The sequence below is a fragment of the Arachis stenosperma genome, chromosome 8, assembly GCF_014773155.1.
Source record: "Arachis stenosperma cultivar V10309 chromosome 8, arast.V10309.gnm1.PFL2, whole genome shotgun sequence".
NCBI lineage: Eukaryota > Viridiplantae > Streptophyta > Magnoliopsida > Fabales > Fabaceae > Arachis > Arachis stenosperma.
The window spans coordinates 34,636,583-34,664,572 of record NC_080384.1 but is presented as its reverse complement, the minus strand read 5'-3'; the positions used below and the strand labels follow the sequence as shown (position 1 = coordinate 34,664,572).

General features: G+C 37.7%; 1 protein-coding gene and 1 non-coding gene across 2 annotated transcripts; one reads left to right on the top strand and one right to left on the bottom strand.

Annotated features, from left to right (window-relative positions):
• The first annotated feature begins 2,667 nt into the window (after positions 1 to 2,667).
• On the top strand, positions 2,668 to 2,775 carry LOC130947190 (small nucleolar RNA R71). Its single transcript, XR_009072590.1, has one exon. It is a non-coding gene; the product is annotated as a small nucleolar RNA R71 (small nucleolar RNA).
• Positions 2,776 to 22,198: 19,423 nt separating this feature from the next.
• Positions 22,199 to 24,333, bottom strand: LOC130946562 (proton pump-interactor BIP131-like). Its single transcript, XM_057875340.1, has 7 exons — positions 23,964 to 24,333; positions 23,686 to 23,883; positions 23,470 to 23,595; positions 23,219 to 23,374; positions 22,931 to 23,125; positions 22,665 to 22,763; positions 22,199 to 22,573 (listed from the first exon to the last, which is right to left on the bottom strand). Exons 1-7 carry the CDS (start codon positions 24,162 to 24,164, stop codon positions 22,475 to 22,477), a joined length of 1,074 nt encoding a protein of 357 aa, XP_057731323.1. The 5' UTR covers positions 24,165 to 24,333; the 3' UTR covers positions 22,199 to 22,474.
• Positions 24,334 to 27,990: the final 3,657 nt, after the last annotated feature.

The following is a 27,990-nucleotide window of genomic DNA, read 5'->3' as shown; positions in this document are numbered from 1 at the left end:
TCTTCAAGGCCACAACTTCATAGAAGTGGTCTTGATGCACCCTTGAGATGAATCTATCCTCTCCCATGACTCGAGGTGGAAGCTTTTGCCTTCCCTTTCCTCTTTCTAGAGGTTTCTCCGGCCTTGGATGCCATAATGGTTATGGAAAAATGAAAAAGCAACGCCTTTTACCACACCAAACTTAAAGGTTTGCTCGTCCTCGAGCAAAAGAAGAAGAAAGAGTAGAAGAAAAGAAATGAGGAAGAGGGAGATGGTGGTGTATTCGGCCAAGGGGGGGAGAAGTGGTGTTTTGGTGTGTGAAAATGAAGGAGTGAAGAAGGGTATTATAGGGAGATGGGGAGATGGGGTTCGGCCATATTGGGTGGGTTTGGGAGGGAAAGTGGTTTGAATTTGAAGGGTGAGGTTGGTGGGTTTTATGAAGATGAATGTGAGTGGTGAAGAGAAAGATGGGATTTGATAGGTGAAGGGGTTTTGGGGAAAAGGTATTGAGGTGATTGGTGAATGGGGAAGAAGAGAGAGAGTGGTGGTGGGGTTGGGGGATCCTGTGGGGTCCACAGATCCTGTGGTGTCAAGGAAAGTCATCCCTGCACCAAATGCTGCTCAAAATCACGTTTTGAGCCATTTCTTGGCGTTAAACGCCGGGCTGGTGCCCATTCCTGGCGTTTAACGCCAGGTTCTTGCCCTTTTCTGGCGTTTAACGCCAGTCTGGTGCCCCTTTCTGGCGTTAAACGCCCAGAATGGTGCCAGACTGGGCGTTAAACGCCCTGCTAGGTTTACTGGCGTTTGAACGCCAGCAACATCTTCCTCCAGGGTGTGCTGTTTTTCTTCCTGTTTTTCATTTTGTTTTTGCTTTTTCAATGGATTTGTGACTTCTTATGATCATCAACCTAAAAAAAAACATAAAATAACAAAGAAAATATATAAAGTATAATCATTGGGTTGCCTCCCACAAGCGCTTCTTTAATGTCAGTAGCTTGACAGAGGGCTCTCATGGAGCCTCACAGACTCAGAGCAATGTTGGAACCTCCCAACACCAAACTTAGAGTTTGAATGTGGGGGTTCAACACCAAACTTAGAGTTTGGTTGTGGCCTCCCAACACCAAACTTAGAGTTTGACTGTGGGGCTCTGTTTGACTCTGAATTGAGAGAAGCTCTTCATGCTTCCTCTCCATGGTGACAGAGGGATATCCTTGAGCCTTAAACACAAAGGATTCTTCATTCACTTGAATGATCATTCACCTCTATCACATCAATCACAGCTTTTGCTGTGGCTAGGAAGGGTCTGCCAAGGATGATGGATTCATCCATGCACTTCCCAGTCTCTAGGACTATGAAATCAGTAGGGATGTAATGGTCTTCAACTTTTACCAAAACATTCTCTACAAGTCCATGAGCTTTGTTTTCTTGAGTTGTCTGCCATCTCTAGTGAGATTCTTGCAGCTTGTACCTCAAAGATCCCTAGTTTCTCCATTAAGAAAGAGGCATGAGGTTTACACTTGACCCTAAGTCACCAGAGCCTTCTTGAAGGTCATGGTGCCTATGGTACAAGGTATTGAAAACTTCCCAGGATCTTGTCTCTTTTGAGTAATTTCTGCCTACAAGTCATCCAGTTCTTTAGTGAGCAAAGGGGGTTCATCCTCCCAAGTCTCATTTCCAAATAACTTGTCATTTAGCTTCATGATTGCTCCAAGGTATTTAGCAACTTGCTCTTCAGTGACATACTCATCCTCTTCAGAGGAAGAATACTCATCAGAGCTCATGAAAGGCAGAAGTAAGTCCAATGGAATCTCTATGGTCTCATTTGAGTCCCAGATTCCCATGGTTCCTCATTGGGGAACTCATCGGAGCTAGTGCACGCCCATTGAGGTCTTCCTCAGTGGCGTTCACTTCCTCCCCTTCCTCTCCAAATTCGGCCATATTGATGCTTTGCACTCTCCTTTTGGATTTTCTTGTGTTGCTTGGGAGAGTACTTGGAGGGAGTTCAGTAACTTTCTTGCTCAGCTGTCCCACTTGTCCTTCCAAATTCTAATGGAAGACCTTGTTTCAGTCATGAAACTTTGAGGTTTTGATTAGATCAGAGACCATGGTTGCTAAGTCAGAGGGGTTCTGCTTAGAATTCTCTGTCTGTTGCTGAGAAGATGATGGAAAAGGCTTGCCATTGCTAAACCTGTTTCTTCCACCATTGTTGTTGTTGAAACCTTGTTGAGGTCTCTCTTGATTCTTCCATGAGAGATTTGGGTGATTTCTCCATGAAGAATTATAGGTGTTACCATAGGGTTCTCCTAGGTAATTCACCTCTTCCATTGAAGGGTTCTCAGGATCATAAGCTTCTTCTTCAGATGAAGCATCCTTAGTACTGCCAGGTGCATGTTGCATTCCAGACAGACTTTGAGAAATCAAATTGACTTGTTGAGTCAATATTTTATTCTGAGCCAAAATGGCGTTCAGAGTATCAATCTCAAGAACTCCTTTCTTCTGACTAGTCCCGTTGTTCACAGGATTCCTTTCGAAGTGTACATGAATTGGTTATTTGCAACCATCTCAATTAGCTCTTGAGCCTCTGTAGGTCTTCTTCAGATGAAGAGATCCTCCAGCAGAGCTATCCAAAGACATCTTGGACAGTTCAGAGAGACCATCATAGAAAATACCTATGATGCTCCATTCAGAAAGCATGTCAGAAGGACATTTTCTGATTAATTGTTTGTATCTTTCCCAAGCTTCATAGAGGGATTCTCCATCCTTCTGTCTGAAGGTTTGGACTTCCACTCTAAGCTTACTCCATCTTTGAGGCGGAAAGAACTTTGCCAAGAAGGCATTGACTAGCTTTTCCCAAGAGTCCAGGCTTTCTTTAGGTTGAGAGTCCAACCATATCCTAGCTCTGTCTCTTACAGCAAAAGGGAATAGCATCAGTCTATAGACCTCAGGGTCAACCCCATTAGTCTTGACTGTGTCACAGATTTGCAAGAATTCAGCTAAAAACTGATGAGGATCTTCCATTGGAAGTCCATGGAACTTGCAATTCTGTTGCATTAGAGAAACTAATTGAGGCTTAAGCTCAAAGTTGTTTGCTCCAATGGCAGGGATAGAGATGCTTCTCCCATAAAAATCAGGAGTAGGTGCAGTAAAGTCACCCAGCACCTTCCTTGCATTGTTTGCATTATTGTTGTTTTCGGCTGCCATGTCTTCTTCTTCTTTGAAGAATTCGGTTAGGTCCTCTAAAGAGAGTTGTGCCTTGGCTTCTCTTAGCTTTCTCTTCAAGGTCCTTTCGGGTTCAGGGTCAGCTTCAACAAGAATGCCTTTGTCTCTGCCCTTGCTCATATGAAAGAGAAGAGAACAAGAAAATGTGGAATCCTCTATGTCACAGTATAGAGATTCCTTGAGGTGTCAGAGGAAAAGAGAAATAGAAAGAAGAAGGAGAAGAAGAATTCGAACTTTATTGGATAGAGTTCGAATTGTGCATTAAGAAGGAGTAGTACTCCATAAATAGAAGGATGTGGGAGGAAGGAAGAAGATTTTCGAAAATTCAACTAAAAAGATTTTGAAAACATTTTGAAAAACACTTAATTGATTTTCGAAAATAAAAGTAAGAAAGAAATCAAGTGATTTTTGAAAAAGATTTTTAAATTAGAAGTTTAAAAAGATTTGATTGAAAACTTATTTTGAAAAAGATGTGATTAAAAAGATATGATTGAAAAGATTTGATTTGAAAACAATTTTAAAAGATATGTTTTGAAAACAATTTCAAAAAGATTTGATTTTAAGAATTAATGACTTGCCTAACAAGAAAAGATATGATTCAAACATGAAACCTTCCCCAACAGAAAAGGCAAAAAATGTTCAATCAAATCATTAATTGTTAGTAAGTATCTTTGAAAAAGGAAAGAAATTAATTTTGAAAACATTTGATTGAAAAGATATGATTTGAAAAAGATTTGATTTTGAAAAACTTTGAAAACTTGAAAAAAATTGATTTTGAAAACAAAATCTTCCCCCTAGCACCATCCTGGCGTTAAACGCCCAGAATGGTATCCATTCTGGCGTTTAACGCCCAAAATGCACCCTTTTTGGGCGTTAAACGCCCAACCAGGTACCCTGGCTGGCGTTTAAACGCCAGTCTGCCTTCTTCACTGGGCATTTTTGAATGCCCAGCTTTTTCTGTATAATTCCTCTGCAGTATGTTCTGAATCTTCAATTCTTTGTTTTATTGACTTGAAAAGACACAAATTAAAAATATTTTTGGATTTTTAATAATCAAAATGCACAAGAATCAAATAACAATGCATGCAAGACACCAAACTTAGCAGTTTGTACACTACTGACACTATATGAGACACATAAACACTCAAGTCAAAAAGAATTCAAAGATCAGAGTAAGAAATCATCAAATATTTTTGGTTTTTATGGTTTTTGTGAATTTTTTTTTTTGTGATTTTCGAAAATTAAGTGGAAAAAGATATCAAAATTCTTAATGAGAATTCCAGGAATCAGTGCAATGCTAGTCTAAGACTCCGGTCCAGGAATTAGACATGGCTTCACAGCCAGCCAAGCTTTCAAAGAAAGCTTCGGTCCAAAACACTAGACATGGCCAAAGGCCAGCCAAGCCTTAGCAGATCACTGCTCCAAAAGCAAGATCAACAAGCTCTTGTGATGATAAGTTGAAACCTCGGTCCAATGAAATTAGACATGGCTTTACAGCCAGCCAGATTTCAGCAAATCATCATGAAACTCTAGAGTTCATCTTCAAGAATTTCGAAAAAAAAAAATAAATGCCTAATCTAAGCAACAAGATGAACCGTCAGTTGTCCATACACAAGAACAATCCCCGGCAACGGTGCCAAAAACTTGGTGCACGAAATTGTGATCAATACTTTTCAAAACATAAACAATCCCTAGTAATGGCTCCAAAGACTTGGTGCTCAATACCATGGCATAAACACAACTTCGCACAACTAACCAGCAAGTGCACTGGGTCGTCCAAGTAATAAACCTTACGCGAGTAAGGGTCGATTCCACGGAGATTGGTGGTATGAAGCAAGCTATGGTCATCTTGTAGATCTCAGTCAGGCAGACTCAAATGGGTATGGTGATGAACGAAAATAACATAAAAGATAAAGATAGAGATACTTATGCATATCATTGGTGAGAGCTTCAGATAAGCGTATGAAGATGCCTTCCCTTCCGTCTCTCTGCTTTCCTACTGTCTTCATCCAATCCTTCTTACTCCTTTCCATGGCAAGCTCATGTAGGGTTTCACCGTTGTCAATGGCTACCTCCCATCCTCTCAGTGAAAACTAATGCTCACGCACTCTGTCACAGTACGGCTAATCACCGGTTGGTTCCCTCCCCTACTGGAATAGAATCCCTCTTTTGCGTCTGTCACTAACGCCCAGCAGGTTACAAGTTTGAAGCACGTCACAGTCATTCAATCATTGAATCCTACTCAGAATACCACAGACAAGGTTAGACCTTCTGGATTCTCTTGAATGCCGCCATCAGTTCTTGCCTATACCACGAAGACTCTGATCTCACGGAATGGCTGGCTCGTTTGTCAGGCGAGCACTCGGTTGTCAGGCGATCAACCATGCATCATGCAATCAGAAATCCAAGAGATATTCACTAAGCCTCAAATGCTTGTAGAACAAGAATGGTTGTCAGTCACCTTGTTCATAGGTGAGAATGATGATGAGTGTCACGGATCATCACATTCATCAAGTGAAGAACAGTGATATCTTGGACAAAGAACAAGCGGAATTGAATAGAAGAACAATAGTAATTGCATTAATACTCGAGGTACAGCAGAGCTCCACACCTTAATCTATGGTGTGAAGAAACTCCACCGTTGAAAATACATAAGAACAAGGTCTAGGCATGGCCGTGAGGCCAGCCTCCCAAAGTGATCAAAAGATCTAAAGAGAAAGGTTCCAAAGATCAGAAGATGTCAAATACAATAGTAAAAGGTCCTACTTATAGAAAACTAGTAGCCTAAGGTGTACAAAGATGAGTAAATGACATAGAAATCCACTTCCGGGCCCACTTGGTGTGTGCTTGGGCTGAGCAATGAAGCATTTTCGTGTAGAGACTTGTCTTGGAGTTAAACGCCAGCTTTTATGCCAGTTTGGGCGTTTAACTCCCAATCAGGTGCCAGTTCCGGCGTTTAACGCTGGAATTTCTGTAGGTGACTTTGAACGCCGGTTTGGGCCATCAAATCTTGGGCAAAGTATGGACTATCATATATTGCTGGAAAGCCCAGGATGTCTACTTTCCAACGCCGTTGAGAGCGCGCCAATTGGGCTTCTGTAGCTCCAGAAAATCCACTTCAAGTGCAGGGAGGTCAGAATCCAACAGCATCTGCAGTCCTTTTCAGTCTCTGAATCAGATTTTTGCTCAGATCCCTCAATTTCAGCCAGAAAATACCTGAAATCACAGAAAAACACACAAACTCATAGTAAAGTCCAGAAAAGTGAATTTTAACTAAAAACTAATAAAAATATACTAAAAACTAACTAGATCATACTAAAAACATACTAAAAACAATGCCAAAAAGCGTACAAATTATCCGCTCATCAGTGGTGTCCAGAGCTCTTAAGCACACTCTTTTGCTTTGAATCACGACTTTAACCATTCAGTCTCAAGCTTTTCACTTGGACCTTCATGACACAAGCACATGGTTAGGGACAGCTTGATTTAGCCGCTTAGGCCTGGATTTACTTTCCTTGGGCCCTCCTATCCATTAATGCTCAAAGCATTGGATCCTTGCTTTTAAAGTTTTCGCCATTTTTTTTTTCACTGCTTTTTCTTGCTTCAAGAATCAATTTCATGATGTTTTTCAGATCATCAATAACATTTCTCTTTGTTCATCATTCTTTCAAGAGCCAACAATTTAACACTCATAAACAACAAGATCCAAAGACATATGCACTGTTCATTCATTCATTCAGAAAACAAAGGCATTGTCACCACATCAATATAATTAAACTAAATTCAATAATAATTTTGAAAATTATGTACTTCTTGTTCTTTTGAATTAAAACATTTTTCTTTTAAGAGAGGTGAAGGATTAATGGAATTTATTCATAGCTTTAAGGCATGGTTACATACTAATGATCATGAGATAAAGACACAAAACATAGATAAACACCATAATTAAAAACCGAAAACAGAAAGAAATAAAGAACAAGGAATGAATCCACCTTTAGTGGCGTCTTCTTCTTGAAGGACCAATGATGTTCTTCAATTCTTCTATGTCCGTTCCTTGCCTTTGTTGCTCCTCCCTAATTGCTCTTTGATCTTCTCTTATTTCTTGGAGAATGATGGAGTGCTCATGATGTTCCACCCTTAATTGTTCAACATTATGGCTCAAATCTTCTAAGGAGGTATTAAGTTGCTCCCAATAGTTGTTGGGGGGAAAGTGCATTCCTTGAGGCATTTGTTGATGATGAACTTCCTCATGTTCTCCTTGAGGGCCGTGAGGAACTTCTCTTGTTTGCTCCATCCTTTTCTTGGTGATGGGCTTGTCTTCTTCAATGGAGACATCTCCTTCTATGATAACTCCAGCTGAGAAACATAGATGGCATATAAGGTGGGGGAAGGCTAGCCGTGCCATGTATGAAGGCTTGCCAGCTATTTTGTAGAGTTCATTGGAGATGACTTCATGAACCTCTACTTCCTCTCCAATCATGATGCTATGGATCATGATGGCCCGATCCACAGTAACTTCAGATCGGTTGCTTGTAGGGATGATGGATCTTTGGATGAACTGCAACCATCCTCTAGCTACAGGCTTGAGGTCCAGTCTTCTTAGTTGGACTGGCTTGCCCTTGGAGTCTATTCTCCATTGGGCGCCTTCCACACAAATGTCCCTAAGGACTTGGTCCAACCTTTGATTAAAGTTGACCCTCCTTGTGTAGGGGCGTTCATCACCTTGCATCATGGTAAGTGAAACGCCAACCTCACATTTTCCGGACTAAAATCCAAGTATTTCCCCCTAACCATTGTGAGATAATTCTTTGGGCTTGGGTTCATACCTTGGTCATGGTTCCTAGTGATCCATGCATTGGCATAGAACTCTTGAACCATTAAGATCCCAACTTGTTGCATGGGGTTGGCTAGGACTTCCCAACCTCTTCTTTGAATCTCATGTCGGATCTCCGGATACTCATTCTTCTTGAGCTTGAAAGGGACCTCAGGGATCACCTTCTTCTTTGCCACAACATCATAGAAGTGGTCTTGATGGCTCTTGGAGATGAATCTCTCCCTTTCCCATGACTCGGAGGTGGAAGCTTTTGCTTTCCCTTTCCCTTTTCTTGAGGAAACTCCGGCCTTAGGTGCCATTGGTAATGGAAAAACAAAAAAAAAGCTTATGCTTTTACCACACCAAACTTAGAATTTGCTTGTCCTCGAGCAAGAAAGAAAAGAAGAGTAGAAGAAGAAGAAGAGAATATGGTAGAGAGGGAGAGAGTGGTTTCGGCTATATGGGAGAAGGAGTGTTTGTGTTGTGTGAAAATGATGGAGAATGGGAGGGTATTTATAGGGAGAGGGGAGGGTATAGGTTCGGCCATTTTGGGTGGGAATGGGTGGGAAAGTGAATTTGAATTTTATGAGGGTAGGTGGGGTTTATGGGGAAGAGTAATCACATTCACAAAAACTAGGATTAGGAGGTAAGGTGTGAATATGTTAGGTGGGGATCCTGTGGGGTCCACAGATCCTGAGGTGAAAACAAATACCATTCCTTCACCATATAGGCATGTAACATGCCTTCATGCATCATTCTGGCGTTCAAACGCCCATTGGTGCATGTTCTGGGCGTTCAACGCCCATGTAATGCATGTTTCTGGCGTTGAACGCCAGTTTCATGCTTGTTTCTGGCGTTCAGCGCCAGATTGTCCTCTTCGTGCACCATCCTGGCGTTTAACGCCAGGTTGTTGCTTGTTTTGGGCGTTCAACGCCAGAATGGTCCTCTGTTCTGGCGTTGAACGCCAGACAGATGCATCTTACTGGCGTTGAACGCCAGTCTGCGCTACCTCCAGGGTGAAAAATTTTTTCTTCTGTTTTTGACTCTGTTTTTAATTTTTTTGATTTTTTCGTGATTCCTCATGATCATGTACCTAATAAAACATAAAAATAACAAAGAAATAAAATAAAGTTAGATAAATAAAATTGGGTTGCCTCCCAACAAGCGCTTCTTTAATGTCAATAGCTTGACAGTGGCTCTCATGGAACCACAAGGTGATCAGGTCAATTTAAGTGTGGTATTCCTAACACCAAACTTAGAGTTTGGATATGGGGTTTGAACACCAAACTTAGAGTTTGGTTGTGGCCTCACAACACCAAACTTAGAGTTTGACTGTGTGGGCTCTTCTTGACTCTGAACTGAGAGAAGCTCTTCATGCTTACTCTCTTTTGTCACAGAGGGATGGCCATGTGCTTGAAACACAAGGTAGTCCCCATTCAATTGAAGGACTAACTCACCTCTGTTGACATCTATCACAGCTCCTGCTGTGGCTAGGAAAGGTCTTCCTAGGATGATGCATTCATCATCTTCCTTCCTAGTGTCTAGGATTATGAAATCAGTAGGGATGTAGAGGCCTTCAACCTTTAGTAGCACGTCCTCTACTAATCCATAAGCTTGTCTTAATGACTTGTCTGCCAGTTGTAATAAGAGCAAGGCAGGTTGTACCTCAATGATTCCCAGCTTCTCCATTACAGAGAGTGGCATAAGATTTATCCCTGACCCAAGATCACATAGAGCTTTTTCAAAGCTCATGGTGCCTATGGTACAAGGTATTAAGGATTTGCCAGGATCTTGTTTCTTTTGAGGTAGAGTTCTCTGAATCCAAGTATCTAGTTCACTAATGAGCAAGGGAGGTTCACTTTCCCAAGTCTCATTACCAAATAACTTGGCATTCAGTTTCATGATAGCTCCTAAATATTGAGCAACTTGCTCTCCAGTCACATCTTCACTCTCTTCAGAGGATGAATATTCTTCAGAGCTCATGAATGGCAGAAGGAGATTTAATGGAATCTCTATGGTCTCTAGATGAGCCTCAGATTCCTCAGGATCCTTAGTAGGAAACTCCTTCTTGCTTGAGGAACGTCCCAGGAGGTCTTCCTCACTAGGATTTTCGTCCTCCTCCTCCCTTGTGCATTCGGCCATATTGACTATGTCAATGGCCTTGCACTCTCCTTTTGGATTCTCTTCTGTATTGCTTGGGAGAATACTGGGAGGAGTTTCAATGACTTTCTTACTCAGCTGACCCACTTGTGCCTCCAAATTTCTAATGGAAGATCTTGTTTCATTCATGAAACTGAAAGTGGCCTTTGACAGATCAGAGACTATATTGGCTAAATTAGAATTGTTTTGTTCAGAGTTCTCTGTCTGTTGCTGAGAAGATGATGGATATGGCTTACTATTATTCAGCCTATTGCGTCCACCATTGTTAAAACCTTGTTGAGGTTTTTGTTGATCCTTCCAGGAGAAATTTGGATGATTTCTCCATGATGAGTTATAGGTGTTTCCATAAGGTTCACCTAAGTAATTAACCTCTGCCATGGCAGGGTTTTCAGGATCATAAGCTTCTTCAGAAGCTGCCTCTCTAGTACTGTTGGATGCATGTTGCAATCCATTCAGATTTTGAGAGATTATGTTGACCTGTTGAGTCAACATTTTGTTCTGAGCCAGTATGGCATTCAGAGCATCAATTTCAAGAACTCCTTTCTTCTGAGGTACCCCATTGTTCACGGAATTCCTTTCAGAGGTGTACATAAACTGGTTGTTTGCAACCATGTCAATGAGTTCTTGAGCCTCTTCAGGCGTTTTCTTCAGGTGAATAGATCCACCTGCAGAATGGTCCAATGACATTTTCGAAAATTCAGAGAGACCATAATAGAATATATCTAATATGGTCCATTCTGAAAACATGTCAGATGGACATCTCTTGGTCAGCTGCTTGTATCTTTCCCAAGCTTCATAGAGGGATTCACCATCTTTTTGTTTGAAGGTTTGAACATCCACTCTTAGCTTGCTCAGCTTTTGAGGAGGAAAGAATTTATCTAAGAATGCAGTGACAAGCTTATCCCATGAGTCCAGGCTATCCTTGGGTTGTGAATCCAACCATACTCTAGCTCTGTCTCTTACAGCAAAAGGGAAAAGCATGGGTCTGTAGACTTCAGGATCAACTCCATTCGTCTTTACAGTCTCACAGATCTGCAAGAACTCAGTTAAAAACTGATAAGGATCTTCAGATGGAAGTCCATAAAACTTGCAGTTTTGTTGCATTAAAGCAACTAGTTGAGGCTTAATCTCAAAGTTATTGGCTCCAATGGCAGGAATGGAGATGCTTCTTCCATCAAACTTGGACGTTGGCTTTGTGAAGTCACCAAGCATTCTCCTTGCATTATTATTATTATTTCCGTCTGCCATCTCTTTCTCTTGTTCGAAAATTTCAAGAAGGTCTCTTCTGGATTGTTGCAATTTAGCTTCTCTTAATTTTCTCTTCAGAGTCCTTTCAGGTTCTGGATCAATTTCAACAAGAGTGCCTTTATCCTTGTTCCTAATCTGAGCAACAAGATGAACCGTCAGTTGTCCATACTCGAACAATCCCCGGCAACGGCGCCAAAAACTTGGTGGACGAAATTGTGATCCTTATGTTCTTTGTACTTGTATGAATATACCCTTAGGGCACTGTTTATTTTCACAACTCCGTTCAACTAACCAGCAAGTGTACTGGGTCGTCCAAGTAATAACCTTACGTGAGTAAGGGTCGAATCCACAGAGATTGTTGGTATGAAGCAAGCTATGGTCACCTTGCAAATCCTAGTTAGGGAGATTAAAGGGTAATTGTGATTATTGGAATAAAATAGAAAATAGATAATTAAAAAGGACAGAAATACTTATGCAGATTCATTAGTAGAGGTATCAGTTAAGTATATGAAGATGCTGTATGACTCAAGGATGCCTGCTTTCCCACTGCTTCTACTCAATCCTTCTTACTCCTTTCCATGGCAAGCTGTGTATAGGGGTTCACCATCAGCTGTGGCTACTTTCATTCCTCTCGGGAAAATATCCTATGCGGCTGTCACTCGCACAGCTAATCAGTCTGGAGGCATCACCCATGGTTGATGGCTACATCCCATCCTCGCAGTGAAAACTAATGCTCACGCACTCTGTCACAGTACGGCTAATCACCGGTTGGTTCCCGCTCCTACTGGAATAGAATCCCTTGATTCTTTTGCGTCTGTCACTAACGCCCAGCAGGTTACAAGTTTGAAGCACGTCACAGTCATTCATTACCGGAATCCTACTCGGAATACCACAGACAAGGTGAGACTTTCCGGATTCCCAGGATCCTACTCGGAACACCACAGACAAGGTTGGACTTTCCGGATCCTCATAAATGCCGCCATCTATCTAGCTTATACCACGAAGATTCTGTTGGGGAATCTAAGAGATACACATTCAAGCTCTGTTGCATGTAGAACGGAAGTGGTTGTCAATCACGCGCGTTCATCAGTGAGAATGATGATGAGGGTTATCTAACTCATCACATTCATCATGTTCTTGGGTACGAATGAATATCTTGGAATAAGAATAAGATAGAGACCGAATAAAAGATAATAGAACTTCATTAATACTTGAGGTACAGCAGAGCTCCACACCCTTAATCTATGGTGTGCAGAAACTCCACCGTTGAAAATACATAAGCAGAAGGTTCAGGCATGGCCGAATGGCCAGCCCCCTTAAACGTGATCAATAGTCTCTTAGGATAAAGAATAAAACAAAACTGAGACCAAAGATGTCTAATACAATAGATAAATGTCCTATATATACTAGACTAGCTCCTAGGGTTTACATGAGTAAGTAATTGATGCATAAATCCACTTCCGGGGCCCACTTGGTGTGTGCTTGGGCTGAGCTTGATCAATCCACGAGCTGAGGCTTCTCTTGGAGTTGAACGTCGAGTTATGACGTGTTTTGGGCGTTCAACTCCGGATCATGACGTTTTTCTGGCGTTTAACTCCAGACAGCAGCATGTACTTGGCGTTCAACGCCAAGTTACGTCGTCATTCTTCGAATAAAGTATGGACTATTATATATTGCTGGAAAGCCCTGGATGTCTACTTTCCAACGCCGTTGAGAGCGCGCCATTTAGAGTTCTGTAGCTCCAGAAAATCCATTTCGAGTGCAGGGAGGTCAGAATCCAACAGCATCAGCAGTCCTTTTGTCAGCCTTTTTCAGAGTTTTGCTCAGATCCCTCAATTTCAGTCAGAATTTACCTGAAATCACAGAAAAACACACAAACTCATAGTAAAGTCCAGAAATGTGAATTTAACATAAAAACTAAGGAAAACATCCCTAAAAGTAGCTCAATCCTACTAAAAACTATATGAAAACAATGCCAAAAAGCGTATAAATTATCCGCTCATCACAACACCAAACTTAAATTGTTGCTTGTCCCCAAGTAACTGAAAATCAAATAGGATAAAAAGAAGAGAATATACTATAAAGTCCAAAATATCAATGAATATTAATTTAATTACATGAGCGGGACTTGTAGCTTTTTGCTTCTGAATAGTTTTGGCATCTCACTTTTTCCTTTGAAGTTCAGAGTGACTGGCTTCTCTAGGAACTTAGAATTTTGGATAGTGTTATTGACTTTCCTAGTTAAGCATGTTAATTCTTGAACACAGCTACTTATGAGTCTTGGCCGTGGCTCTAAGCACTTTGTTTTCCAGTATTACCACCGGATACATAAATGCCACAGACACATAACTGGGTGAACCTTTTCAGATTGTGACTCAGCTTTGCTAGAAAATAAGAAGAATGATGGAAAAGGAAGAAGGGAAGAAGAAAATAAAACCTTGTTAATGGAGGTGAGAGAAAGAGAGAGTGAAAGGTGAGATAGAAGGGAGAAAGGAGAAGGAAGAAATAAGGAGGGAAAAGAAAAATTAGGATTTGGAGGAGAGAAAGATAAGATATTTTGGCAGTTTTGGTGGAGCTGTGCGGCACAATCGACGCGGCCGCGCGGGGCACGTGTTCGCGTGATTGTGCTGTAGTTCAGTTGACGCGGTCGCGTCGGCCACGCGATCGCGTGACCCATATTGTGCTTCTGGCGCGAGGGCAGCCCGTGCCTGCACAACTCTCTGTTCAAATTGATATATTTGCCAAAATTGGGGTGACGCGATCGCGTGGGGCATGCGATCGCGTGAGTGGGCTTCAGAAGGGAGGACGCAAACGCGTCAGCGACGCGGTCGCGTGATAGGGATGGTGCGTCCAGCACCAATCCAGCACCACTTTCGCACAATATTGCGTTGTGCACCCCTTTTACGTCGAAAATCAGGGCACGCGGCCGCGTGGGGCACGCGGTCGCGTGGGAGGCTAGGAATCCCATGCGACGTAGACGCGTCAGCGATCGCGTGGGACAATTTGTGCCATTGGCACACCTCCAACCACGCACCAGCGAAACTCTCTGTACATTTTTTATTTTCTCACCTCGTCTAGTGACGTGGATGCGTCGCTGATGCGGTCGTGTCGCACGGCTCTTTTTTTTTAATGCAATATGTAGATGCAAATGCAGTGCTTAATGTGAATGCTATGCATGATTCCAGGTTCAATAAAATAAAATAAATCTCAAAAACAAACAAAACTAAACAAAATTAAAATTGTAAAATGAACGATCATACCATGGTGGGTTGTCTCCCACCTAGCACTTTTAGTTTTAGTCCTTAAACTTTGATGAGCTTCCTGCTAGTGTGGCTTGTGCTTGTGTTGATCCAGGAATTCCCACCAATTTTTGTACTTCCAATAGCCTCCGGGATCCCAAACTAGGCGCAGAAAGCCTTCAAGCAAGTTAAAGTAAGTGACAAGGCCCCAAGAGTGGTGATTGGTAGAATAGATTCCGGGGTCCCAGACCTTGCCTTTGCACCCGTCTTTTGGTTGAGCAATATTGTTCCATCTGGGTGGCAAGCAGTCTGAATTCTCACGTAAGCGGCCAAACAACTTCCTAGACCCATTCAGTTGAGCTTTACACCAACCTTTGCGTTTAAACTTTGAGCTTCCAACCATGATGAACCTTGCAGGACAATTCTTACCACTGGCCATCTTCCTCTTACTCTTAATGTCACAAAGAGCTCTAAGTTGGCCATCCGTCTCAAGTAGCCCATATTCAAGTGGAATTAGAAAGCTAAGGGATATGAATTTTACCCACTTGAATGTTGTGAAGGATGATGGCAACTTAGGGGAAGGTATTTTTAATGAAATTGCAAGCTCCACTCCCTTGTGCTCTTCTCTGATAATTACCACCTCTTTGCAAGTTTCTTCAATTTCAACCTCTTCCTCTTGGTAGCTTTCTTCCAATTCAATCTTCTCTTCATTGCTTTCCAAGGGCATGGGAGGTTGTGCTTCTTCTTCTTGAATCTCCATCTCTTGATCAACCTCTTCCAAGTCTTCAACTGTGATATGCTTTGGAGGTTGTACACCCTCTTCAGTATCAATTTCAAACGTCTTGGAAGGGGGTTCTATGATTGGAGTTTCCCATGGAGGTTCTGCATCTCCTAAATCTTCAACCACTTTTTCTTCTTCAATAATTCCGGCTTCCTCCACTTGTTCCAATATAAAGCCATGTTCCTCGTCGTCCACCGAAGTTTCTAGTGTCTCCTTCATGCTTTGCTCTTCTTTTGATTCTCCACATGTAGCCATGGGAGTTCTTTGACTGCTCAGATATTGGGAAGCTATTATATTTACGAACTCGCCTAAGGCGGCCGCGAAATTTAGCACACTCTTATTCATTCTTTCTTGCCTTTGAAGAATAACACGAAGTCTGTCATCCATTGGAGGTTGGGGTGGATATGAGGATTCATTGGTTGGGAGAGAGGGTTCATAATAGGAAGGTGGTTCATCTTGATAATGAAATGGAGATGGTGAACATTGAGGTGGTGGTTCATGAGAGTAGTTGTGTTGGAAAGGTAGTGGTTTTGTGTATGGTTTATTTGGCTCATAAAGTGGTTGGTATGGTCGTTGAGGGTTAGGGTCATATGGAAGTGAATGGTGAAAAGGGGCTTGTGAGTATGGTGGTTCAAAATTATATTGAGGAGGAGGGGGTTCATAGGCATATGGTGGGTCTTGTTGGTAGTCCAAAGAGTGCTCACCATAGCCATTGCCTTGATATGCATCACAGAATGGTTGTTGATAGTCCATTGGAAGTGGTTGTTGCCATGAGGGTTAATCAAATCCTTGTGGCTCCTCCCATCTTTGATTGTTCCAACCATGGTGCATGTTGTCATTATAATCTCCTCTTCCTGCAACATAATTATAACCAGACTCATAGCCAAAGGGGTAAAAGTTCATAGTAGTGCGAGATAATAAAAACAAAAACTAACAAAAAAGGAAATTTTTTTGAAAAAGAGATGATTTTTTTTTTAAAAAAATTGAATTTTGAAAAATAGGATAAGATAAGATAAAAAAAATTTAAAATAAAAATATGAATTTTTTTTATTTACAATAACCAATAATAAGGCACACGTTTGCAATTCCCCGGCAACGGCACCAAAAATTGATGCGGCAGAAATTGGTGAATTAAAAATTATTAAAATGTGTACGTTGCAAGTATAGTTCTTAACTCACCAGAAATTCACTTATCAATTTAGAAAGGTGTCACAGAAATTTAAATTTTAAAATACTGGGAGTATGAATCCCAGGTCGTCTCCCAACGAGTTGCAGAAAAGTGTGCTATTTTATTAATCAGACGTTTTCAAAAAGGTTTGAGTTGAGTAAACAGGAAATAAAATTGGAGAATTTGAATAATGTAAATAAAAGCCTTGATTGGGAATTGATTATTTGAAAGTTCCGCTATTGTTGGATTACTCTCTAAATTAATTGATAATCAAAGGTTATCCTGTTTAGTTATCTCTTACTAGGTAAGGGAAAGTCAAACAAGTTGGGATGCTATGCCCGTTCACAAGTTGCAACCCACTTAATTAAAAGGGATTGATGTTAGTGACTAGAGGGCAAACCAACAATAACCCAATTACAATTTTTCTTTCAAGCCTTCCAACTCAATTGGTTCCTTTCAATCAACTCCCCATCAAGTTGGGGAACTACTCACTCATTGTGAATGTAAAATTCATAACATATGAAAAGGAATTAAAGAGAGACATTGTAAATAGAATCAAAATAAACAAATAAAAATAAAAGTAATCCTTGTATTAAATAAATCTTAATAATATTCCAATGGTAAAATTAACAAAGCAAAGGACATGGAAGAGTAAAGCCAAGTAAAGAAAACGAACTAGAATGACGAAGTCTTGATGAGGTAATAACTCTTCTCAATATCCCAATGCAAAAAGTGAGAGAAAAATAAAATCCTAAAATTATCAATGTGTAGAGAGAAAAACCTAGAGGAGGAGTAAAAACTATATCTAAAAATTAAAACTGTGTAGAATGAATGTTGTCTCTGGTTTCTGCATGTTCTCTAGTTCTAGTCTGCTGTTCTGGGTCAAAATAGGGCCCAAAATCGCCCCCAGCGGAATCTGCAAATTACGCAGATCGCGCACGTCACGCGATCGCGTCGTCCATGCGGACGCGTCATTCGCGTTTTTCCCTGCCACGTGTTCGCGTCGTCCACGCCTCCGCATCATTTGTGCTTTTCCATTCTGCGCGGTTGCGTGAGCCATGCGGCCGCGTCACTGCGCTTTCTCCTCTTTCGCGCAAACGCGTGAGCCATGTGGCCGCGTCACTTCTCGCTGGTTATCTCCTCAATTTCTTGTGTTCTTTCCATTTTTGCTAGCTTCCTTTCCAATCGCCAACTCATCCATGCCCTATAAAGCCTGAAACACTTAACACACAGATCACGGCATCGAATGGGATAAAGAAGAACTAGAATGCATAATAAAAAAGTCTCTAGGATGCAGTTTTCAACCATGTAATAATTTCACGAAGGAAATATAGATGCATGCTAAATTAATGAATAAATGGGTAAGGATCATGATAAAACCACATAATTAAACACAATATAAACCATAAAATAGTGGTTTATCACTGACACCACCACCGAAGGTCACAACTTCCAAGCTAGGCTCCTCAAAACCTGGTTCTGCGAAGCCTAGCTCCTCCAAGGGCAAACGTCCGGTGGCTGAGGAACCTGTTCCCGAACCAACACAACCAAAATCCAGGTCGGTTCCTGTGCGCTCTCAACGAGGTAACACTTAAGTCCCTCTAAAAAATGCTAAAGAACCAGACATTGGACCTTTTGATCACAAAGCTCACTTTTTGACCTCTCACTCGAACTATAACCCCTATAGATTCAAATCTGCCATGAATAATGACTTTTATGATGGGGTTATCAAGTATTGCACCCTATGTCCATCTTTTCTCGCTGATCTGCTATCTTTGAAAAGAAAAGGTTTTCCATTTGTTGATAACTTGATTTTTCTGGACTAGAATAATCTTTTTGACATCAAAAAGCCTGTTTATCCCTTATTGGTAAAAGAATTTTATGCAAACATGACTTATCATGAAGGCACTGCTCATTCATATGTAAAGGGCCGAGACATAGTTTTAAACAATGAAACTATCAGTGATGCTTTGAAGTATACGGATGTTGGGCCTTGCGCTTACACTTTGGTTAAGTGGGATGAAGGAGTTGGAATTTCTTTTCATGATGCATTGGCTCACATTTGTGAACATGTTTCTTTAATTGATGGTATTACACCCACTCACAAAGCCCTAGGATATGAGCGTGCTCAGTTGCACCGAATGGTCAACCACATTATTCTGCCTCAAAGCGGCTCATATCAAAGGGTTTCCTACACTGATACTCTTGTTTTATATGCCCTTGTCACCAAAACTAAAATTTTATTTGCATACTTGATGGTTAGATATATGTTTGACTCTGTTAGGAGTGAAAAGGACAAAGCTCTTCCTTATGGCATGTTTCTAACTTGCATATTTGAGTATTTTGGTGTTGACTTGACCAATGAGGAATATGAAAATAGACATTCATACCTAAAAGGGGGTGATTTAGTGAAATAGAACAAAGGACCTACTCGATAAAGGGTGGTCTTAGATGATGAAGATGATGACTTTGTTCCCGAGAATTCTCCGTCTCTCTCCACTGAGGGTACATCCATCTCTACTGGAAAGAAATCTGCTTTGCTGAATATGGTAAAAGATGTTGTTCAGGAGTTTGTTTCCCAATCAAATCACATGATTGCGATGAGCAAAGAGCAAAGGAAATTAGCTAGCAAGCATGAGAATTTCCTAAAGAAATCAAGGGATAGAGTGGCTGTGTTCATGACCTTCATTGATAACCTTCAAAAAGATGAAGACCCTGCCACTGATGTTGAAGAGGAAGCTGATTCGGAGGGCAATGGTTCTGATGCCTAGGAATTGTCTCATGAAAACTGCTACTGCTGCTTTCTGTTTTATCTCATGACTTATGTTTCTTTTACTACTATTTTTTAGTTTCTTTTTGGATGACTGTAATAACTCTAAATACTGCTGCACTTTTGGTAGTTTAGTTAGTTCTTTGAACTGTGATCTAACTCTTTTCTGCAGGATACAAGGCATTGCTTTTGTTGATAAAGGCTTATTATCCACCCTTGATGACAAAAGGAGGAGTAAAAGAAATAGGATGTGTGAATGTGTGTCCTTAGAAATTTTTTGTCATTACTGCAGCTACTAGTATTTCTTTTGGGATTTTTTGTCTGATTGCTGCATTAATATTTGAGATCACATGTTGAATCTTTTAGCTGCTAATATTAGCTTGATGTTGGGCTAATAATGTGGTGTTGCTTGTGTGATATCCCTTAGACAAAATTATTGTGCATAGCTCTCTATAGTGTTCTATTTGAGTACTATGGAAAACAGGAACAAAGAGGAAAGCATAAATTCAGGGGAGCTAATTCTGAAAAGGAAAGGGGGAGCAACATAAAAGCAAATGACAACAATCAAAGGGAGTTTCTAAACCTACTCAAATTTGTTTCCTTTTTATTATTGCTTATATCATGTTTGTCATCAAGAGGGAGATTGTTGAGTTAAGAAATTAACTAAATTAATTAGTAATGACAAATATTATTTTTGGGCAAAATAAATAATTAATGTTGATTAATTATGATTACTTATTACTAATTGTTTATTGTTGCAGACCAAAATTCAATAGCCCAAATGGAATGGAAAGAAATCAGCAAGGATGTTGGGCTGAAAGCAAAATTAAGAGCCCAAGAAAAAGCAAAGAAAGAAGCCAAAGAAATTAAAATGGGCCAAGCATATCACTACCCAATCCAAGCCCGATCTGATTTCAGAAAAGCAAATCCCTCTCTTTTGTATAACCAAAAGCAACGTTCACCTTTGTGAGTTGGTCAGAAAAGCTAGAAAGAGAGAAAGAGCTTCTTCTCTAAGCTAATCACCAAAGAAGCAAGAGAGAGAAGGATTAAGCTTGAAAGGCAGACGTCAAATCACCAAGTTCAAACCAAATCAAGCTTAGGTTAAAGATAACCCATTTCCTCTTACATGCATTAGATCTTCTTCTCTTCTTCCTAACTCTATGATCTATTCGAAATGGGATACAAAGGAAAGCTAGTTTCTGTTCTTCTCTGCTGTGTATCCACGGTCTTAAACATGACTTGGGGACCAAGTTAGTTTTCAACGGATCAGATCAAGTTGACTATTGAAAGATTCATGTGGTTGCTTCTTTATGGCTTTCGATCAAGTTGGGGAAGTCAGAAGCAAAAGTCCTACTCTGATGTTTAAGGAGAAAAAATGAATCTGTGGGTTGGTGAAGCTCAAGGCTCAAGGTGTTGACCTTGAAAGAAGAACCAAGAAAATGCAAGGAGATAAAAGAAGCTCGCTGTTCATTCAGAAGGCAAGGAGAGACAACCAGAGTATTAAAGTTTTGTTCTGAGAAGTGTTCTTTGAGAAAGTTCAACTAACTAGACAGTGTAACCAAACCAAAGGTGCATTCCGCCAGTATGAAGAACTGAATCAGAGGCTTGCTAATCTGGTTTTCGCATAGCACAAAGGCTGTTGATGAAGTCAATCTCCTTCATGTTTTACTGATTGTAATGTGCTTTTCTATGTTTATCTTTCTGTAATTTCTTGTGAGAAAAGGCATTGTGAGAAAGCTCAAGTAAAAGCCATGAGTGGAAAAAAGGCTGAGTGATACACTTGAGAGAAAAGCCTAGAGTTATTTTCTGATTTCTTTAAGTTGGTTAAGTGTCTTGTATCTTGTACCTGTTTGGTATCCCTTTCTTAGTTGGGTTAGCACTAATAGTGAATAGTTAGTGTTAGCATAGCAAATGTCAAGTTAGGTTAGAACTTGAGTGTGAAATTGGTGTATGTAATACTTTTAACTATAGTAAAAATTCCTCCATTGTTGTGGAGGAGACTGGACGTAGGTTGCATAGCACAAGGCAACCGAACCAGGATATATGCTGGTGTTAGCTTTTCTCTTCTCTGCTGTGTTCTGTATTTCTGATATTCATGAGACAAAAATAAATTGTCTCATAAATTTCCGCTGCTGAGTACAAACAAAATTAGATTTGAAAGTTTTGTTTAAAAAGGGTTATAACAACTACAAAAAGGAAGGCATAGATTCAACCCCCTTTCTCTAAACCTACCACAACCTTCAGTTTCATATTTTTAACCCTCTTTTTCTATTCCTTATCCAGTGGTCATCTTGTCTTTATCAAAAGGTAAATTTTAAATTCTCTATTTTGTTTTATATAACTCTCTATGATTCTATGTTTTTTTCAATTTCATTATTTCTCTTTTTCATATTTTCGATTGCAAATTTTAATTCAAACAATTATAGTTTAGGTATTGTTCTATTTTTTTATTCTCTTCATGAATTTATATATTTTATTTTATTTTTTATTTAGTAATCTTTATTATTTATTTGTTTATCTTTCATTCTATTCTATTTATGTAATTATTTTGCATATAAATTTCTAAAGTAAATTGATCAATTTACTAATTTAGAATATATATATATTTTTTATTTTTAGAAATAATAATGGAAAAATATTTCAAAAGAAAGGTACCACTAGAATATGAAGTTATTTCATTAGTCTCTTCTAATAAAAGATGTTTTTAGAATTCAATGTAAAAAGTCTCCTAACTAATCCTATACAACGACCCAAAAATTTAAATTATGATCTAAATGACAGAGATAAAGTTAGACGAGCTTATTTGCAAAGAGATCCTTGTCAACCAAGAGAACATGATTTTCTATAAACATATTTTGGTATTTTTTTCCATAAATTTAATACTGATTGGTTTGATGAATTTGGCAATTGGTTAGAATATAGTATTTCAAACGATGCTATTTTTGTTTCTGTTGTTATCTTATGAAATCTGATGGTGCAGGTAGTGATGTTTTTGTAAAAGAATTCTTTTTAAATTTAAATTAATATATCTTTTGATAACAATATGTATTATTTTTGCCCCCTCAACATAAATTTTCTGGTCCGTCAGTGCCAATCTCTATTTATTTTTCTGTCCTTGTTGTGATTGCATAATCTTTTCCGCATAAGCTTCTCTGAAAGCTTTGTTAGAATTCCATTCCAACATAAATTTGTCAACCTAACACATCAAAGTAAAAAAAAAAAAGAACTCTAATCATCAAAATGAACCTTATTTCAATGAGAATCGACTCTTTTTGTAAACTACCAACCTCGTAACGCGAGAATTTATCAAGCGCTGCTGTATCTTTCTCTTCAGCCAGGTGTTGCACTTTGTTCATGAGTGAACAATACTTGTAATAGTTGGTAACCTGAAATTTTTATGAGATAACATATAAAGTGAATTAAATAAATTTTCAGCAAACAAGTTTATCCATATTAAGAACTCAAGTAAGCAAGGTTTTGTGATTCATCAAGTTAATAGTAAATCGTATTCTTACAAATGAAATCGAGAAATAATAGCAAATCATATTCATACCTCTTCATCATATAACTGCTTCAGTTTAGTAATGGATTCATATGCTTCACCCTTTTTCTTCTGCTTTTCTCCCAACTTTGTTTTCAAAGAATGTAATTCTTGGTTTATGGCCTCTTGTTTTTTCTTTGCATTTCTAATTTTGGTACATGCTGCCATCTCTTTTTTTCTGTTCTCCGAAGATTCATCACAGAACACCTATAACAAGTTAAGAAAAAAAAAATGTTACAAGTAGCATCTTATGACACGAATAATTGAATGTGATGCTTTGATGTCAATGCCATAACTCACCTTGATTTGGTCCTTTATGCCGTTTTTCATCGATACATAGCCCGGAATCTTCCCCTTCGCAGAAGCATTGGCAGCAGCTCTTTTCCTTTGGTCTTGGAATTGTTCAATTTCTCTCAGTAGCTTATGGCAATGATTCTCATAGTAACCCCATTTGATCTGTTTAAAATTTTCAACACTCCAAACTTCAATGCTTACCTTGGTATAATTTTTTAATCAAATCAAAGATAATAACTTATAAGTCCTTAAATTACAGTGTTTCTAAGCACTTCTAGTGACTGGAATTTATCAGCATCTCTCTGATGTGTGTTTATGTTCCTCAGAATTCGCTTTTCTTCTGCGAGACTCATGCTTCCGTGTCGCATCAATGCATTCAGATTCTATACAATACACATTGTTATCAAGTGTAAGATGTAAATAGAGATTAATCACAGCACAATATATACACTACTAAAGTTCTAAGCTCTTACATGGTTATCAAGCTCTTCTTCCTTGAAGCATTTCTTCTTCTTAGATCTTTTCCTAGGTGCGTTGTTCATGAAACACAATTCATCAAGAGCCACATACAAGTTACTTAGTATCTTCCCTTTTCGCGCCACACGGCGTCTCCATTCCATTTTCCAGTAGTATGAGCTTCTCATCCCAGACGCAACATAGTCCTTTTCTGACTGTTAACAAAAACAGAATAACATCATTATATTATTCTTTGTCTTCTATATCAAAATTGAAGGCTGAAATCAATGCTTACAATTTTCTCTTTGATTTTATCAGTGATTTCACGAATGTCTCGGTTCATTTTCTCCACCGTGAGCTCTTGTTTCTTGATTTGAGATATTGAATCAGGCTCTGATGATAGCCAAAGCTTCACAAAATAGAACTGATGAACTAGTTTTGGGACTTCATCATCCTCTTGTGCAACTTCTGATGATGGATTTGATGATGATGACATGGTTTGCTTCAATTCCTTGCCCCCAAAATCTCAAAAATTGATTCTTATATAGTATATGCTAAGAAAAATTTAAACAGGACAATATGCAGAACAATTTTATCGGAAATACTCACTCTAATAATTAAGATGATTGGAAAATTAATTGAGAGGCATATAGTTCTTATTTTTATGGATACAATAATTATGCAAAAGCTGAAGGGTAGTAACGGTAATTCAATAGCTAGTTAATTAAGTAGTCTCATATGATGTGGTCAAGTTCTTGCACCCCACGCCAAGAAAGTCAACGGCTAATCTCCATTCTTTAATAGTACTCAGTCACCTAGAGTTATATATTGAAGATGATCATGTGAATTAAACTATATATATTTGTAGATGAAAATAATAGATAAAAACAAGAGATTTGTTCATTTCGAGTTTCTTTATTCCATTCTTACTCTTCTATATCATTGCCAATATATAGAAACATCTTACAAATTGTTTAAAGTCAGAAAAAAAAAATGATGATAATACATACACAGTCTGGTGACTACATCTATTTATTTATAATTTATAGTATATTAATTTTGAGATTCAAGATTTTACTCAATAGAAATATGATCTATTGAATGATATGTAAGGTATCACAGTAACATTATATTATTTAGGAAAAATAAATTTGAGGTTTAACTGGTTAAAGAAAGTTGTATTAATAAAACATTCAATTTTTTTTTTTGAACAACCAAGAGAAAAAATAAAAGAACAGAAAAGAAAAAGAGAACAAACTATTTCTGGCGGCTGGTGTCAAAGGTGAATCTCATTAGCTCCGCTATTTTCGAATCCTATCTTTGTCAACCGATTTGCCACGACATTAGTTTCTCTCAGAATAAGCTCAAAACGAATATTCCAATTCCTTCTTAACTTCAACTTAAAGATTAGTTGTATCATTTTTTTTTCAAGATGTAAGAGTGGAACTAGATGAAACTTGTTATTTTAAGTATTTAATTTAATTGTTGGTATTTATGACACATGGGAGATTTTGTGATTTTCCGTGGTCCTTTGATAACATTATCACTTACAATTAGTATGTCACTTCGCCATTTCATCAATCAGAAATTTCATTTGTTTTAGACGTGATATTAATATTATAACAATACTAATTAGTGCCCATAATGAATAAATATACAAATATGAAATATCATTTTCTGAAGCATTATTATTATGAAATATGTATCATATCTTCATAAAGTAAGTTAGTGTAAGAATATGAAACTCTTTTTTCGAAAATTAAATAATAATGTTTTACTTTTGGAGGAAGAAATTAAAAAGCTACATCATTTTTATAATAAAATGCCAAAATACCTTAAAATCAAACAAAATAACCAAGCTCGTAACCAAAATTCAAGAGTTTATTTAAACGTACCAAAATGATTAAAGAAAAAGTACTTGAGTAGGTGTGACAATAGATGCTAGCTCTTCTCTCCCTCTCAAGGCTGCATTGAATCACAGCACCAGGTATAACAACACAAATTAATTAAGTTTTGGGTGTATACGTATCTATATAAAAGACATTCCAACTCCAAATCTCCAATATATAGTCAAATATTGGAAGTATATGTAGTGGAGAAACTCTTAAGAACCTACCATTTTTAGTATTTTTTTGTTATTATTTAATTAGTATAAATATTAAATTATTTTTAATAAATAAATTTTATTAATTGATGTATATAAATTTTAAAAAAATATAAGTATAAATAATATTAATTTAAATGTGTATAAAACTTTAATAAATATAAATATAAATTATAATTTTTATATATAAAATTTTTATAAATATAAATTATTATTGATTAAATATTGATAAAAAATAATAATATTTACTAATTAATATTACTCATATGTAGTGTGTGTCAAGTGAAAGCAATGATCGAGTTTGTATTATGTAATGTATATGTTCCGGGGGATAATAAGTACCACCGAACAAAATTGGTAAGAATTGGAAAATATAGTTGATATAAATTAATTATTAGTTCAACCAATTTTTTTTAAATAAAAAAATAAATCCATTGTAAAATCATTTATCCAAAAATATTGATTCAAATAATAAGAATTCTTTTAGAATTTAAAACCTAAGTTCTCATAAATCTTTTTTTTCTTGTATTTAAATTATTTTTTTTAACAAAAACTGAACTCTATATTTTGTTATCCTAGAAAATTTTAAATTTTAATACTATGTTATTCAAAATTTTAGTAGTTAAGGTAGTGTTTATTTTGAGATATTGGGACAAAGACTAAAAAACGGTGACTCAATATCATATTTGTTGGCATAGAGATTGGTACTAAAATTTCAGTTTTTATTTTCAAAATTTTAGTATTTCAGGACTTTCAAAAAGTAGGGACACATAGGACTTAAATTTTTAAAGATAGAGACCGAAATTTTAATAATATTTTATACCTAAAATATTCCTATTTCAATTAATTAACTCCAACTTTATTCTTTGTGCAAATTAAAGTAGAGTTTTGCTGACTCCCACTTTACAACAAACATAATACTGAGACTTATTTCAATCTCAGTCTCTCAATCTCTGTCTTTTTTCTAAATGCTATCTAAGTGTTTTCTATAGTAAATTGGAATAGTTTTTAGTTTAGTTTTTTATGATATTTGTTAACCTGATAAATTGATGATTAATTTTTTATATATCTAAATTTTATTTAAAGATTTATACCACATGCATTAATAAATTATTATATATATAAAATAAAATTTAAATTTTTAATACTTATTTAAATAGATGAGTGAATTATTATTAAATTATGAATTATTGGTTAATAAATTAATATAAGGTAGGTAGGAGAAAATAGTAAATAGATCAAGAGAAAGTCTCGAGATCAGCACTTTCATTAAAATTAGAGAAAGTATGAAGAGTCAATGGAATATTTGTATAATGTGAACAATGGAAGTTTATGGAATATTAGAGATATAATCATTAGTGTTACCTTTTCTCATCAACTGAAGTTATTGGGATGAGTGGTATCATGACATGGCATTAGAGCGCTAGATCCGAAAGGTTAAGAGTTTGATCTTTGGTGAATCCCAAAATTAATTTAAACTTTTGGGAAGATGTTTATTATCCCTAGTACTCGGATGGTTATTCTAGATAGTATGGAGAATGTTCATTTTGTAACTCAATAGCCTATTGTACACATTGTACAAATAGTCCATTGTTTCTTTAGCAAAATTCTTAAAATTATCCCACACTAATGATGACTAATTAATAACTACAAATCATAAATTGTGCTGCCTTCCTAACACTACTGATAGATCAATGTGGTTGTATGAATCTAGAACCGAATTGAATGTATCTAGATCCGAATTGAATGTGGCCTCTGAAAGTAGCAGCAGAATCTCTTAGGGATCCCGCCCGAAACAATAACATTATTCATGAAAAAACAGAAGCAGAGGCTGCTGGTATTGAAAATAGTAGTTTAATTAATTGTCTCTATAACGCTGAAATTTAAAGTTAAGCTAGCCTTCCAAATAAACAAATAGAAAATCCTGGATCTTTATTTTCTGCACTCTTATACATGTATATCCCCATGGTTCGTATCACATGCATTGTTGTTCATCCAAAAGCCATTGTACTAATTATCAAATTAGATTATTTACATAAATTAATTTGAATTTCTGTTGGTTGGTTAATTAATTAGCAATGATAAATATCAACTTACTCCTAAATCCTAACTAAACCAGAAGAGATAACATATATTAGAAAGTCGAATAATGTTGACTAATGTTACCTAACATTTTTCTTAATTAATGTCATCTGATATCAAGATAGATAATTGCTAG

Excerpts from the sequence above, each read along its gene's own strand:
- LOC130946562 (XM_057875340.1), bottom strand. The coding sequence starts at position 24,164 with ATGTCATCATCATCAAATCCATCATCAGAAGTTGCACAAGAGGATGAT. Across the intron at positions 23,126-23,218 it reads GCATAAAGGACCAAATCAAG|GTGTTCTGTGATGAATCTTC; the intron begins GTGAGTTATGGC and ends AACTTGTTATAG. Across the intron at positions 22,574-22,664 it reads ATAAATTCTCGCGTTACGAG|GTTGACAAATTTATGTTGGA; the intron begins GTTGGTAGTTTA and ends TTGATGTGTTAG.